Source organism: Archocentrus centrarchus, chromosome 11 (genome assembly GCF_007364275.1).
Source record: "Archocentrus centrarchus isolate MPI-CPG fArcCen1 chromosome 11, fArcCen1, whole genome shotgun sequence".
In the NCBI taxonomy this organism is placed as follows: Eukaryota; Metazoa; Chordata; class Actinopteri; order Cichliformes; family Cichlidae; genus Archocentrus; species Archocentrus centrarchus.
Genome location: NC_044356.1, coordinates 32,643,342 through 32,658,494, shown reverse-complemented (window position 1 = coordinate 32,658,494; position 15,153 = coordinate 32,643,342). Strand labels below are relative to the sequence as shown.

The window sequence follows — 15,153 nt, the reverse complement described above, 5'->3', positions numbered from 1 at the left end:
CATATCATTAGTAGTATTTCAAGCAAAAATGTCACCCATCTGTCCGTTTTCCAGGGTCGCAGGGTGGCTGGAGCCGATCCCAGCTGCCAGGGCGAGAGGCGGGGTGCACCCTGGACAGGTCACCAGTCTGTGACAGGGCTGAGAGAGCCCCGGTCCATGTGAACCATTCACAGTCACATTCACACCTACGGGCAATTTAGACTCATCAATTAACCTCACCCCACCAGTGTTTTGGTAAATTGGCTTTCTGGTCCAGAGGTAACCACAAGTTTTATACAACTTTCATATTTGTGTGGTAAACATTTAGGCTAAACATGCACAGAGACTGTGAGCAAAAATAAAGAAGTGAACATCCACAAACAGAAGTAATATTAGATGGCATAGGATTGCCTTTATTATATACAACATTTTTATATTATATATATATGATAAGGGAAAGGAAGAGAGAGAGTAAAGGAAAGAGAGAAGGGTGAAAAGAAAGGGATAGAGAAGGAAAAAAGAAACAATCCCCTGTGAGGCAGCACTAGGCGACAGTGGAGGGGAAAAACTCCCTTTAAACAGGAAGAAACCTCTGGCAGAAGCAGGCTCAGGGAGGGGGGTGAAAGGTGTTACAGGCAGAGCCTTCCCCTTTGGGATTGCAGCCTTGTGGGGGATGTATTCCAAGTGGGAGGTGCCATGTTGTAGGCTTAGAGGGACCACCCATGTGTTAGTTGTCCTCCGCGCCGCCCCGTGTTGTGTGTTGCGGGCTAGCGCAGGAGAGGGAAAGAAAAAGGGTGCACCACCGCATGCCACGACAAGTCTTGGAATGGCAGGAGGTGGGGATCGAACTCACGCCCTTTGGTTTGGGAGCCTAGGCACGAATGCACTACCCTAACCGTGCGCTTACGAACTTATATGTAGCAAGAGCCTTTTTAAAGTTCACACAGCAGAATGTCAGCTCGCCCTGTTTCTTTTCAAACTTGCTTTACATTCTGGCTTCAAAGCACGTTGAGCTCTTTGGAAAAATCTCTCATGGCAACTCTGTTCACAAATAAACAGCCGCCATGGCAGCGTGCTCATTGGACACTTTCAAAACAACAACAACAAGACATCTTTATACAAGTCTGTGTCTCTCACGCTTTGGGACATGTGTGTCACAATGGCAGTCAATGTGTGCATTTTTACTCAGCAGATCATTTACAAGTAAGAAGATTTGAGAGGCGCACAAAAACATATTTCAAAAAGAATAAATGATGTTGAAATGCCTTGTATGAGTTGAAGTGTAGGAAACTCCTGCTATAGGTACACTTCCCAACTGTGGTCATATTTTCCTCCTAAACCTTCTCCTTTGTTCCCTGTTTGCTGGGCTTGTGCTGATCATTGGGAATAAAGAGCAAAAAAAAAAGATGTCAGGTCCATGTGTTGAGTTGCGCAAAAAGTGGATATGCACTATATGCAACTAGTACCCTAGTTATTGTTTATCCTCTGCACAATCCCTTTGCTGCTGCTACACTGAATTTCCCCATGGTGGGACTAATAAAGGGATTTCTTATCTTCTTAAACTATACATGATATACAAGAGTGACAGAAGAAAAGAAAAGTATTTAAACGTAGGTAAAGAAAAGTAATAGACTGGCATTGATTGTGCACGAGAGTAATGCAAATTACATGAATATATGTAGACTATGAATGTGAAAGACAGTTGCACAAAGATATATCAGACGGTTTGATAAAGTTGAGTAGGAGCATTATTTAGCAGCAACAGGGTTTATCTTTGATTTTTTTCCCATGCTAACTTGAGCTAGGATTGCTTCCGTGAGCTGGGATCGAACCGGCGACCTTGTGCTTCTCAGCAAGCGGATGGCGGAGGACGTCGCCCCTACAAAGAAGAGCAAACAGCAGCCTGAAATGTTTTGCTTTTTCCTTTAAATTAAAAAAAAAAAAAAAGTGAACAGGAGTGGTGTGAGCCGGCGCCGCCAGGGTGGTGAAACCCAGCTCGGATCAAGCCAACGTCTGAGTCGTGAGACTCAGCTCATTCACTCTACGCCACTGACCTGCTCACTTCAAGAAGGTGGCAGGGCGCTATTTAAACATGAGAAGAATGCAAGCCGAGAGCGGGTGGGCGGGGCTGCATTTCACTGTGCTCTATGTGCACGGAGAGAAAGGAACGAGAGAAAATTGAGTGAGACACATGCAAGAAAGAGGAGAGGAAGAAGAGAGGAAGGAGAGAGGAAGAGGAGAGGAAGAGGAGAGGAAGGAGAGAGGAAGAAGAGAGGAAGAAGAGAGGAAGAGGAGAGGAAGGGGAGAGGAAGAGGAGAGGAAGAGGAGAGGAAGGAGAGAGGAAGAGGAGAGGAAGGAGAGAGGAAGAGGAGAGGAAGAAGAGAGGAAGAAGAGAGGAAGAGGAGAGGAAGGAGAGAGGAAGAGGAGAGGAAGAAGAGAGGAAGAGGAGAGGAAGAGGAGAGGAAGAAGAGAGGAAGAGGAGAGGAAGGAGAGAGGAAGAGGAGAGGAAGAAGAGAGGAAGAGGAGAGGAAGAGGAGAGGAAGAGGAGAGGAAGAAGAGAGGAAGGAGAGAGGAAGAGGAGAGGAAGAGGAGAGGAAGGAGAGAGGAAGGAGAGAGGAAGAGGAGAGGAAGGAGAGAGGAAGGAGAGAGGAAGAGGAGAGGAAGAAGAGAGGAAGGGGAGAGGAAGAGGAGAGGAAGAGGAGAGGAAGAAGAGAGGAAGAGGAGAGGAAGGAGAGAGGAAGGAGAGAGGAAGAGGAGAGGAAGAGGAGAGGAAGGAGAGAGGAAGGAGAGAGGAAGAGGAGAGGAAGAGGAGAGGAAGAAGAGAGGAAGGAGAGAGGAAGGAGAGAGGAAGAGGAGAGGAAGAGGAGAGGAAGAGGAGAGGAAGAGGAGAGGAAGGAGAGAGGAAGAGGAGAGGAAGAGGAGAGGAAGAAGAGAGGAAGGAGAGAGGAAGAGGAGAGGAAGAGGAGAGGAAGAAGAGAGGAAGAGGAGAGGAAGAGGAGAGGAAGAGGAGAGGAAGGAGAGAGGAAGGAGAGAGGAAGAAGAAAGGAAGGAGAGAGGTGCTATTTGAAAGCAACTTTGAGAAGAAACAGACGAAGGCAAAGTGACCTGCTCTCGTGTACTCTTTAAATAGCTCCTACAACATATTGCTTGTGGGATATGCGGCGGCCTAGCGGCAATGCGCTTGGACTCCCATACCGAAGGTCGCGAGTTTGACTACGCTCTCATACCACTCACAAATACTGCAGTGTTGGAGGGTCACTGGTTGAGCTCGCTTGACTGGGAGGAGTGGGAGTACTGAGAGCATGCTGGGTGTCCCCGGAGCACCAGAGGCACTTCACGGTAAAAAAGGGTAAAACGTATCTGATGTGCGCTGGTGCTTCGTTTTTTTCTTTTTCGTGTGTGTGGTGGTGGTGGGGGGTCGTGAGAGATGAGAGACAGAGGAAGAAACAGCATCGTGCTACATGTTGTTTTGAGGGAGACCCGGTGGCCTAGTTAAATAACCATGGTTTGCCATGGAACACCTTACCAGGTTCCAAAATGCCTTTTTGCAGCATTCGCGATGGCCTAGTGGCAGTGCGCCTGGACTCCCAAGGCCAAGGTTGCGACTTGGACCACGCTCTCATGCCGCTCACACATACAGGAGTGTCGGAGGGTGAAGGTGGACATACACTGTGCCCATTGTGTTTGTTTGACGTTTACTGGCCCTGTGTTGTCTCCCGAGAGCACATTTGTGTGTATTTCAGTGTATTGTGGAAAGAGGCAGCTAGCGGATCAAGGGGGGATGCCTATGATGAGGCTGAAAGCATGCAGGAAGTCATATTGCACCTTTAATAAGATCTTTGCACACTCCCGCCATTGTGTGAGTCAGCTTGATTTTGCAATGATTTTGCAGGTGTTGAAGGAGTTAGCAGAGGTGCACTTTTCCTTCATTGTGCGGTTCAAGTCCCAATCCATGTCATTTGAGTTTGGTTGTGGTGATTTTGGAGAGCAGGTTATCTGACAGAGCAGATCGGTTCTTTTTTTGGGCCAAATATCCCTTCCATAGCCTGGAGGTGTAGGATGATTATCCTGTTGTTGAAAAACAAATGATGGTCCCAGTAAGTGCAAAGCAGTTGAAATGGCCATACATAATGCTGTGGATGGCATGTTGGTTAGGTTTGGCTTGTATTGGAAAGAGATAAGCAAGAGTGCCACCAACAAAGTATCCCCATATGATCAGAGCATGTCCACCATGAGGGGGAAAGACACATGTCAAAAGCATCTGCTGAGCTTTTGTGCGCCCTCCAAAGACATGCTGCATTGAGGAAAGGATGTAAAGGTAAGGTGGTGCTTTGCTGGTGACAATGTTGGTGGTTAATTCCAAATTGAAGGCAAAATAAAGCAGCATGGCTATCACAGCATTGTGCAGTGACATGCCATCTTTTGTGGTTTGCACTTAGTGAGTTCATTATTTTTTTTTCACCAACAGGACAATAAAGTAAGTGTGAGATTATCTGCAGTCTCTAATAATATTAATGACAAAAAGAAAAGCAGCTCCAGGCTAAATTTTTGAAGTAATGAAGCATTAGTTGAATAAGTGCAGTGGACTATGTTCAGTGAGGCCCTTTTGGAATGGAGTGAAAGATGTAAGTTAAATGTACTAATAAGAGAGTTTGAGTAAGTGAAGATACTCAGTTGAAGCAATCAGTCACCACCTCCTGGTTTGGCAGCTGTAAGAACTAGGAGAACCAGGTGCCCCCCTCCCCTTGCTGCTGTACATCCAGAGCGAGGGGCTGCATGTGTAGGGTGTCAGATCTCCTAAAAGAGCCTCAGCACCCATCCCACAGCCTGTTCTCCCCGCTAGCATCTGGAAGGAAGTTGAGGAGCATCAGCTGTAGGTCCAGCACACTTTTCAGCAGCTTCTTCCCACAGGCTGTGAGAGCGCTGAACAAACTGTAACCAGGGACCTTCTTTGAACCTTTGCACCATCTTAATTGCACAGTACAGCATATGCACTTCAACACTTAGGCTTTCACTACTCAGTATGAATGCTGCTGGCCTTATTGCTGTTTACTAACTTTATACTTTAGTTAGATTATAGTTGCACTGCTTATGAAACACCATTGTGTTTGTGTTGTAGCTGCAACTGCAGAAATGACCATAAAGAATGTTGAATTTATGATCCTACTGATCACTTACTTAGACCAGTGTGACAGGCTGGCTCTCAGGTCTTTGGCTGTTTGCTTTACCAGAGTTCATTGCAACAAGAAATGAATCTGTTGTGCTCCTGCCAATAATTCTTGATGTGAACAGGATCTGTACAGCACTGTACTTGAAGCACCTGAGCAGTCATGAAATAAAAATCAAATTCAAGTGATGGACTTTTCTGTTTATAGTTTTGTGACAGTGTGCAAAAGTTCATAAAAACAGAATGCAATGATTTGCTAATCTTTGAAATGTTTTCTTGAATTGAAAAGGATGCAACACTGTGGCTATACGTACACTTCCCAACTGTGGTCATATTTCCCTCCTAAACCTGCTCCTTTGTTCCTTGTTTGCTGGGATTGTGCTGATCATTGGGAAGGAAAGAGCAAAAAAAAAAGATGTCAGATCCATGTGTTCACAGTCTTGTCAGGTAGACAAATCCAGGTGTTTGCATCCTTCATGCAGTGGAAGCACTGTGGCAGATGATGGTCTGAACAGAGGGTGAATAAGCATCCCAGGAGGTAACACATGCACAACATGTACAACACTGGGAGTGTGAAAGAGAAGTTGCCCACAGAGGGCCTGTTTTACCATCTCAAACTGTGAAGGTGAAAAGAGTTTTTAAAAAGTTATTAATTCCTCATTCAGTCATTACAGTTGGACCTTTCTGATAGTTTTCTTTTAGGGTTGTTGCATTGCTACTCCAAAATCCTTCTGCCTGCTTCCTTACAGGCACATACAAGGGAAACCACATACACTATACAGACAGCACTAATGGGTCACCTACACATTACAGCCACGCTCCATGGAAATCCACACCACGAAGCTCCCAGCACACAGTTTTTGTGCTGATCTTAATGCTTCTTTGCACTGACCCTCAGTCAGATTTGATTTTGTTTTAAAGTCACTGCATGGGATGACGTCTCGTTCTCTTAGCTTTGCACAGAACTACTTGGAGACGGAAGTCTGCTGAGCAGATTCTCGTAGGTGTCCTAAGGTCCATATTAAAAAATAGAGGAGGACGGGTCTTTGATGTTGACTTGTTGACACTCCAGGGTCTGTGGTTGAAATGTTACTGCTAGTCTAAACGTGTGTGGACGCCCCTTATTGTAACACTAATAAAATAAGTCTTTTTTGTGAGCACTTTTTGGTTAATCTTTGGTTAAATGAATCTTTGTCTGAAGAATGTTGTTCCTGAAAGAGTGTCCTTCTTGTCTTTGTAACTACTGTCTCATGTATGTTGTGTGTCCTCCTGTATCACTTGTTTTACATGATCTAAAGCTGTTTTTGCTTTTTGTCTTTCAGACAGTGGCACAGGACTGTTCCCAGCCCTGTGCCTGCCCTACAGACCCTGCTCCCTGTCTGCTGGGGAGCAGCCTGGTGTTGGATGGCTGTGGTTGTTGTAAAGTGTGTGTCAGACAGCTGGGGGAGCCCTGTTCCCTGCTGGAGCCCTGCGACCATCACAAGGAGCTTTACTGTGATTACGCTCTGCACAGTCACACTGAGACTGGCATCTGCATGGGTAATGTGTCATGTTTATGTGCAAACTATTTGAACACTATAAGAAATCAAAGAAATCAACAAGTTTAATTCTAGATCAGCCACAGACACTGTACCATTTTGTAACCTCTACTCCCACCAAGGTTGCATTGTTGCTTTACATTTTGTCTTCACATCTGTGTCTCTGCTCATGTCATTTGTGTTAATTGCCCATATTACCTATCAGATCAAAATCTGCTTAAAAATGAGTCACTGCACCTTTTCTGAACATTACAGCTCAGGAGGGTCAGACATGTGACCTCAGGGGCGTGATCTACCGCAGTGGAGAGTCCTTCCAGCCAAGCTGTAAGCACCACTGTGTGTGTATAAATGGAGAGATTGGCTGTGTGTCACTGTGTGTCAGCAAGGTCCGGCTACCTTCCCCTGACTGCCCATATCCACACCACATCCAGATCCCTGGAAAATGCTGTGAGGAGTGGATATGTCACCAGACCCCTCAGTACCAACTCTTTCAGTCAGTCATTGCAGGTGTCAGCCCTGTCACATATTTCTTTCTGTTCTTTATATTTCGAAGAGTTCATATTCAGTTGATGTTTGGTCCCACACTCACATCCTCCCACTTTTTCTTTGCATCCCTTTTGTATTCCCGCCCTTCGTCTTCCTGCAGGATCATCTCAGATTCAGTCTTTGCCCTCCTCATATCCCACCTTAGTCCTCAAAAACACATCTCCTCTTGGACTTCCAGAAGAAAACCCCCGAGATAACTGTATAATCCAGACTACAGAGTGGAGCCAATGCTCAGCCAGCTGTGGCATGGGTGTCTCATTCCGCATCACCAACAATAAGCAGCACTGCCAGTTGGAGAGGCAAACTAGAATCTGCACGGTCAGGCCCTGCAACAGCCACCAGGAGAAAGAAATCAAGGTCAGTGTTTCTGTTCTGCTGAGAACAGAGAGAGAAATTAGCTCAAATTAGTGCAGTTATTTTATTCCTGCAGGTTCTGAACAATTCTACACAATGAACTCACTTGTATTCACATGTATTTATGATAATGTGTTTTTTTGACCCACCTGTCAGGTAAGACTCTTAATGTTAATATGGAAGGAAATAATTACAAGAACATTAGAAGATTTTGTGCCGCCTGCACACTACAACCTCAGATCCTTGTGGATCCTCGTGCAACAAGTCATTTGTCCATGTTCTCCCTACAACAACACACAAAGATTTCCTGATGCCACAATGCCAATATGTCTTATTTCTTCAGATTTCAATCCTCCAATAAATGCAGCCAAACAAGAGCCAATAGCAGAATAAGCTGTTTGGCTTTGGCAGTGAAGATCTGAGAAGTTTTTCATGGACACAAACTACAAAGTCAACTCTGCTGCTCAGCCCACAAATTCACTTTTCTTACAAACGTGGCTCCATTTAAGGGGGAATAAACAAGCTTTCCAACAGCACAGGATTTATTGCCAAGATGCTGTTACAGCAAAGAAACAATTGACCAAATACAAATTTTTGTGCCAAGTTTATTTACATGTAATAAAATGTTTGCACCTATTATTGCAGCTGTTTGCACGATTAGGTAAATGTTGTCCCGTTTTTTAAAGCCAAGAAGAATGGGGTCAGATGAGCACACAGACAGAGGAAGTGGCCATCACAGAGGAGGACTTGAGGTGATTCTTGGCTCACTATTTCTAATAAACATCACCATTAGCCCTTCACCAGGGATACTGGCCTCCACTAGAATCTACTGTGTAGTCCTGGAGTGGACACACTTGGTTCAGCTCATTCTAACGTGGGTCTTTTTTTTTTTCTGTCTGTCTTTAAACTTCAGTCTGATATCATGGATGTAAACCAGATCTTCAAGGACCTGGCTGTGATGATTCATGACCAGGGAGAGATGATTGGTGAGTAGTAACAGGAAGGTTGTTATTCTGTGACTCAGTTTGTGAAATAACCAGTTATCAGTTACAATGTCACTTTTCTATCAAACTTCCCTAAAATCAGAAGTTCACTTACAGTTCAGATCAACTTGTTAAATAACTTATTTAATTTACTAAGTTATTGACCTAAAAAAAAAGTTAAATTAGTGATTATGAGATTTGTGGGCAGTGCAGTGGTTAGCACTGCTGCCTCACATCTAGAAGGATATCTAGAAGGTCTGGGTTTGATTCTGTGTGGAGTTTGCATGTTCTCCCCGTGTCTGTGTGGGTTTCCTCCCACAGTCCAAAGACATGTACTTACAGGGGTTAGGTTGATTGGTTACTCTAAATTGCCCAAAGGTGTGAATGCTGGTCTGTCTCTCTGTGTTGGCCCTGAGACAGGCTGGTGACCTGTACAGGGTGTACCCTGCCTCTCACCCTATGTCAGCTGGGATAGGCACAACATGTTTTTAACATGTTGTTGTGGCCCCTTCTGATGTCTATTGTGTGCAGAGAGCTGTATGTCCAGCTGTGGCTCCTCACCTAAACAGGAGCTCAGTATTCTGTTGGTAATGACAACAGTGGTGAAACCACACATGCTGTAACCTCAAAGCTAAAAATGTTACCAATATAAGTCAAATTCAAGGCTGCAAATATTCAGTTAAAACCTTGGAATCATGAATAATGATAGTTTTGAATGAAATGTTTTACGCTGATTTCTATGAATGGTGACAGTATGCAGAATAAATGTCTTAAACATTTCCTCTTTTTTCTTATATTTTATCCTTCTGCTCTGTACATGTTGACTTTAAGTGAGTTAAAATTTTGGGAAAGAAGACAGATGCTCATATGAATCCTTTAATTTTGCCCAAGTCCTTAAAATTAAGACGGGAACATGTGCGTGCTGTTCCCAAAGTTAGAAAACTCTCAAGTGAGTCACCATCTCTGAAACACCCACACAGGAAGCAAAAATGTGAAACTTAATGTAGGAAAATATATTTTGGAAATCATTTTTGAACTCTAGTACAGACCTGCTGAATTAAGAAATCTTGTAACTTGTAACTGGCTGAGCTGAAGCTGAACTAAATACTCATGTAGCTTATTAGCATTATTAAATATTATGTATCTGGTAATTAATAATGATTATATAAAGTAAAATGCACACACACCCACAGCTGAAAACAAATCACTATATCATGTATAACGGGGTAACTGCATGTGTAACAGTGCATTATATTTGACTCTGATCGTGTTATATAACACAGTACAAAGTAAGAACTATAGTTTGCTTTCAGTCAGTTCATAAACACTTTTAAAGGTATTTGACTTCTTTATTTAAAGGTAAATACTTCAAGTTTTTGTTAAATACTCTAAAACTAACTGATTTTACTGCTAAGTGCTCCTTGTTCCCACATAATGTTTGTCCTTAGTTTAGTTCTGTGTTATAAATCATATAAGATGTCAGTCCCATTGTAAGAGGATCAAAACTATGAAAGTGTGCCACAGGATCTCAGACAGTTTGTCATTCTTATGGAATTTCAGAGAATCAGCACAAACTTCTTCAGTGGACGTCATGAAGGAGTCAGAGAGCGCTATAGAGGGGATACCCTGTAAGGTCTTGGATTCCATGCTTGAGACGGCCTTACGTGACCTCTTGGGGGAAACAGAGACTCGTCCACTTTCACCAACACCTTCTTTCCCCTCTGAGCCACCCACAGTGAGTCATAATTCAAAAGTAATAATTGAGGAGAGCAAAGTGAAGCTGTCAAGAACAATAGAAATTATGGATGAATGCAGTTTAATGCAGATGTTCTCTGATCTCTGTACTCTGTGTTGTTCATGCAATCTTCTCTGAATCTGAAGGATTAGATTACCAAGGGTTCAGTCTCTCTACACATACTCTTTGTTTCTGTGCTGCTCATCATGTGGTGTTTGAACTGCTGCACTAAGTGTCAGTATTATGGATCCTGAACCTTCTCCATCCTCCACAGAACCTGCTGCATCAGCGGCCTTTAACCAGCATCCCCACAGCAGCAGCGGCCGCTGTTCCTCCTCCTGCTCCTTCAAACCCAGTAAGCTCCTGTTCTCACACTGTGCTCTCCCACATATTACTGACCTCTGTGACCTCTGTCAGCTTCATTGCTTATGTCTAAAAGAGAGGGTAAATTCTGCCACCTGGTGGATAGATGACAATAATGCAGCTTGTCTGATCACCTGTCCTGTAGTTATGTGTAGTAGCAGTGTGGATGCTGACCAGGGACCAGCAGGAGCCTTACTACAGGCAAGCTGAGGAACAACGGGTCCTCCACACCCAGCTGCACCCAGACTGGTCACCTAAAGACAACTACGTATGTCCAAAGTGAAAACACACAAGTCGCACACGTCCACATCAGTGCACTGAAGCTGATGAAACACTGTCACTGCACAGTTTGTAACAGCTCATCAAAAGTCTGATGTGTTTGTTTTCAGGGCAAAAAGAGAAGAAGAGCTTCCACCCCAGCACAGCTAAGAGGAGATTTCTGGGAATCACAGGGAATTTTTCATGTGAAATGTGATGAAAACCAAACAAAAATGGATTCTTACTGGATCAGATCACAGACTGTAAATTCTGTGCATTTCAACAGATGACAAATATATTTGTGAGATATTTTTAAGCCCTTACTGAGACGTGTTCAGCAGTTTGAGTGACGCTGAACATTCACATTAAAACAAGAGAGACCTGCTCACTCAGACCTTCAGGTGAAGGTCAGCGTTATTACAGATGTTCAAAACACTGTCAGTTTTACCACCATCACAAAACAGCTGTCCTCCAGAACAACACAGCTGACGCACAGAAGCTCCTCCTCTCCTGAAGAACGACCTCGCTGTGAATCTCATATCCAATGACAGTTTCTTTAATATTTCCATTAAATGTTGCTTACTGCAGGTTTAAGAAGCAACAGCTTGTCTTGAAGGTGTTTTTAAAAGTCTCAGAAGACTCACTGCATGTTTGTTTGTGCTGCAATTTAGCTTGAAGACCTGCAGCCCGTCCGTCCTGCCACAGAGCCTCAGGAGCCCATCGTCCAATCACAGCTCTGGACCTTTTACTTATTAACAATTTGTATATGCTTGTTAGTTTTATTTACTTATTAGTTGTGTTTAATAATTAGTTTTATTTACTTATTAGTTGTGTTTAATAATTAGTTGTGTTTTAATAATTAGTTGTATTTAGTTAACATTTTATTTACTTATTACTTATTGATCTTTGTTGTTAGTTGTTCTGTAAATAAATGATTGCAAACTAAAAAAAAAGGTTTCTGTCAGTGTGTTTTGGGGTGGCTGTAGCTCAGGTAGAGCAGGTCATCTACTAATTGGAAGGTTGGCGGTTCGATCCCTTGCTGCTCCAGTCTGCATGCCAAAGTATCCTTGGGCAGGATACTGAACACCGAGCTGCTCTCTGATGCAACCATCAGAGGATGAATGTGTGTGAATGGGTGAATGATTGTTGTATTAAGTGCTGTGAGTGCTCAGAGGAGAAAAGCACTAAATAAGAACGAGTCCATCTACAGCAGGACGTGAGGAAGAACTAACTCATGTTTTTGTCTTCATGAATGTTGTACAAGTCATTTTATTTATAGTGTTTATCACAGTATTTTACTGACCCTATGATGAGTCCCCACAAGAATGGTTTTGAAATTGCATTTTTTTAACGCTACAAACCTTATTTAATTCTTTTGTTTTCAAACATATTCATCATATCCCACATCTCTCAGTCTCCACTCGGTGTCAGGGAAAAGCTGGATAAAAACACTCAGGTCTGTGGGGACACGTGCTCATCAGGGTTACCCACAGATATCAAAACTGGCTGTTCTATAATCAAAATATTAATGACTGAGGTTTGTGTTAAATGACTGATCACATGCTGGACCTTCGACTCGCCCAGAGCACCAAAATGCTGCTCTGTGTGAACGGCTCAAAGAAGCAAGAACAAAAACTGAGAAATGAAAATGAAGGTTTTGGAGCGGCCTCATCAAAGTCTTTACTTACAGCTGACTGAGATGCTTTGGCGTGACCTTAAACAGGTCATTCAACCCTCCAAAGAGGCAGAATAAAAGCAATTCTGCAAAGATGTGTGAGCCAGAAGTCCTCCAAGTGAGAGAGTTATCACAAAAACTTGATGGCAGTTTTTTAGGTTACTCACTTCTCCACATGGAGCCGGGAGGCTTGGAAAGCTTTTTTCCCACAGTTAATAAAATCATTTAAAAACAGCATTTGTGTTTCCTCAGGTTTTGTTGAATGTCACAATGTGTTTGATGATCTGAAACATGTAAGTGTGACACATGATGCAAAAAAAGAAGGTCAACAACAGAAAGCCATTTACCTCCATCTGAGGACTGACAATGATATTCATCAGTGAAGGAAAAAGAGGGATTTGGCATTAACAAATTTTTCTAGTAAATAAAATACTGATAATGATATTTTTAAGACTTGGAAACAAAGTGGTGAGTAAACTGAGAGGTTTTCTGTAACTGATAGCACAATCAGGTGGGAATAAATGAGTTTTCTTTTGGAGACATTAATGAGCTCACTAAGGGAAAACTGAACCAAAGAGGGCAAAAATGAGCTGAATGTGAGTGCAGTGATTCCCTCTGACAGCAGCATTTAATACCCACTTGATTCAGTCAGTGAAAGAATGAGCAGCAAGCTTCAAACCAACTGAGGCTCCACCGAGGAACACAGCAAACTCATTTTTCATCACTCAGTTTAAAAGGAAATCATTCATCAATCAAAGACTTTGAAATCTAAAGATATATTTGGGCTGGATTCTAAAGTTATAAAAATATGCTGATAATTTTTCTATTAAATCTGGAGAATTCCCTCAATTACTCAAAGGAGGAGTTGTAACAGCAATTATTATATTTGGGCGACCTCATCAAATGTGTAATAGCAGACCGGTTTCAGTTCTTCCTGCAGTCTCAGAGGTTACTGAAGAGTTTGTGGCAGAGCTGTTAATAATTTATCTTGAAAAAAAGAAGCGTCTCCACCCAAAAACATGCGATCTTACAGAAGAAACCAACTGAACTCATTAATCTGTGACAGTGGCTCAGAAATGATCAGTGTGTTTTTTAAATCAGATGCAAATTATGTAATGATTCAATAATTATTGATCAGAAAGAAATACAGCAAGTTTATCAGTTTAAATGTTTTTCTGGATCACAAAATAAAAAAAGCCTAAAACTGTAACTTGGAACTGCTTCTGACTTCTATGACCTTGTCACTGTATGTTAAAATCAGCAATAAATCAGCAATAAAACCTGTATTATTAATATACAAACAAGCTTTAAAGATTTTGGACTAGAAGCCAGTTCAACGACGTGTCTTAAAAGCCTAACCAGGGACATGGTCTGCAAACTAGCTGTGGTGAGAAGTCCTGTGCATATTTCCTCAGCTGCTTTTTGCTTAAATGCTGCAATGCTAACATGTATTTGGGACTTCTGGAGCATGTGCCTGGGCAGCCTTGTTAACTGCGGGCACAAATCTCTCCCTGATCTTTTTAATCTTCTCTTCCCTGCTGAGTCCTCACAAGCAACAATTACACCACCCTTGAGAGGAGACTTTGTTCTTTACAAAAGTGTGGTTCCCAGTTTTGTGTGCTGTACAGTTCTATATGCACATGTGGACCTCTGTCTGTATGCCTGCAAGTGTGGGTTAAACTGAACACCAGCCTCAGTCGTGGAGACCCTTCTGGCATAAGAAGCACGTCTCACCAAAGGGCCCAAATCATCAGTTTGCTAATGAGATGTAGAGCAGTCTCTGTTGTTCTGTTGCCATTTTTCTTTTGGTCGGCTTAATAAATCTTACAAAATGTTTGATATTTGTTAAACTCAGGGAGTCAAAGAACATGTTTACTCAGTACATTTTTATTCTTTTGAAAAGTTCAAATATCAGTTTTACAACAGACAATCACAAAAGGATCAAACTAGAGGAGATTGTTTTTAGCTTTTTTTTATCCTTATGAGATGGAAAATATTATGATTTGATTTTTTTCTTTTAATGTGAGAAGAAAAAGAAAGAAAGAGACAGAGAGAGTTGGAGCACACAGAGAGCAGTAGCTGAAGAAAAACAGGATCAGAGTCCCAGTGAGTCACATCAGGACTGGGAACACTGGTCTCTCCTCAGTGTCTCTGAGACCAGAGCCTGGGAGTCCTGGGTGGCCTCACAGGTCACAGAGCCCACCTTCCCCCACTGGTCTGCAGTGAGTGTCAGGGTGCTGCTCCAGCTGTAGCGGCCGTCATTGTGCAGCACTGCGGGAGTCCTGCTCTCCTCCCCTCTGATGCTGCCACTGCTGCCGTCCATCTTCCAGGACAGCCTCCAGTCTGAGGGGAAGCCCTTGTTGGCCAGACACATGAGCGTGGCCTTCCCCTGCTGCAGCTCCTCACTGGAGGGACCCAGCACCTTCAGGGCGGGGCGCACATCACCTAGGAGACACCAATCAGCTTAGAGCACAGGAACCACAACTTGATGTTCTCCTTGAAGAAGTTTCTGCCAGATGTTTTTCTGCTCCATCACTCACTCACTCACACATTGT

The 15,153-nt window shown here is 43.1% G+C and overlaps 1 protein-coding gene and 1 gene segment (V, D, J or C); one reads left to right on the top strand and one right to left on the bottom strand.

Moving 5' to 3' along the window:
* Positions 1-3,516: 3,516 nt before the first annotated feature.
* LOC115787741 (CCN family member 2-like) lies at positions 3,517-9,190 on the top strand. Its single transcript, XM_030740495.1, has 7 exons — positions 3,517-3,631; positions 5,099-5,196; positions 6,469-6,685; positions 6,940-7,191; positions 7,331-7,587; positions 8,498-8,570; positions 9,099-9,190. Exons 1-7 carry the CDS (start codon positions 3,517-3,519, stop codon positions 9,188-9,190), a joined length of 1,104 nt encoding a protein of 367 aa, XP_030596355.1.
* A 5,376-nt stretch (positions 9,191-14,566) lies between these two features.
* On the bottom strand, positions 14,567-15,051 carry LOC115788509 (Ig kappa-b4 chain C region-like). The segment is given in 1 exon segment: positions 14,567-15,051. A coding segment is annotated over 1 exon segment (258 nt).
* Positions 15,052-15,153: the final 102 nt, after the last annotated feature.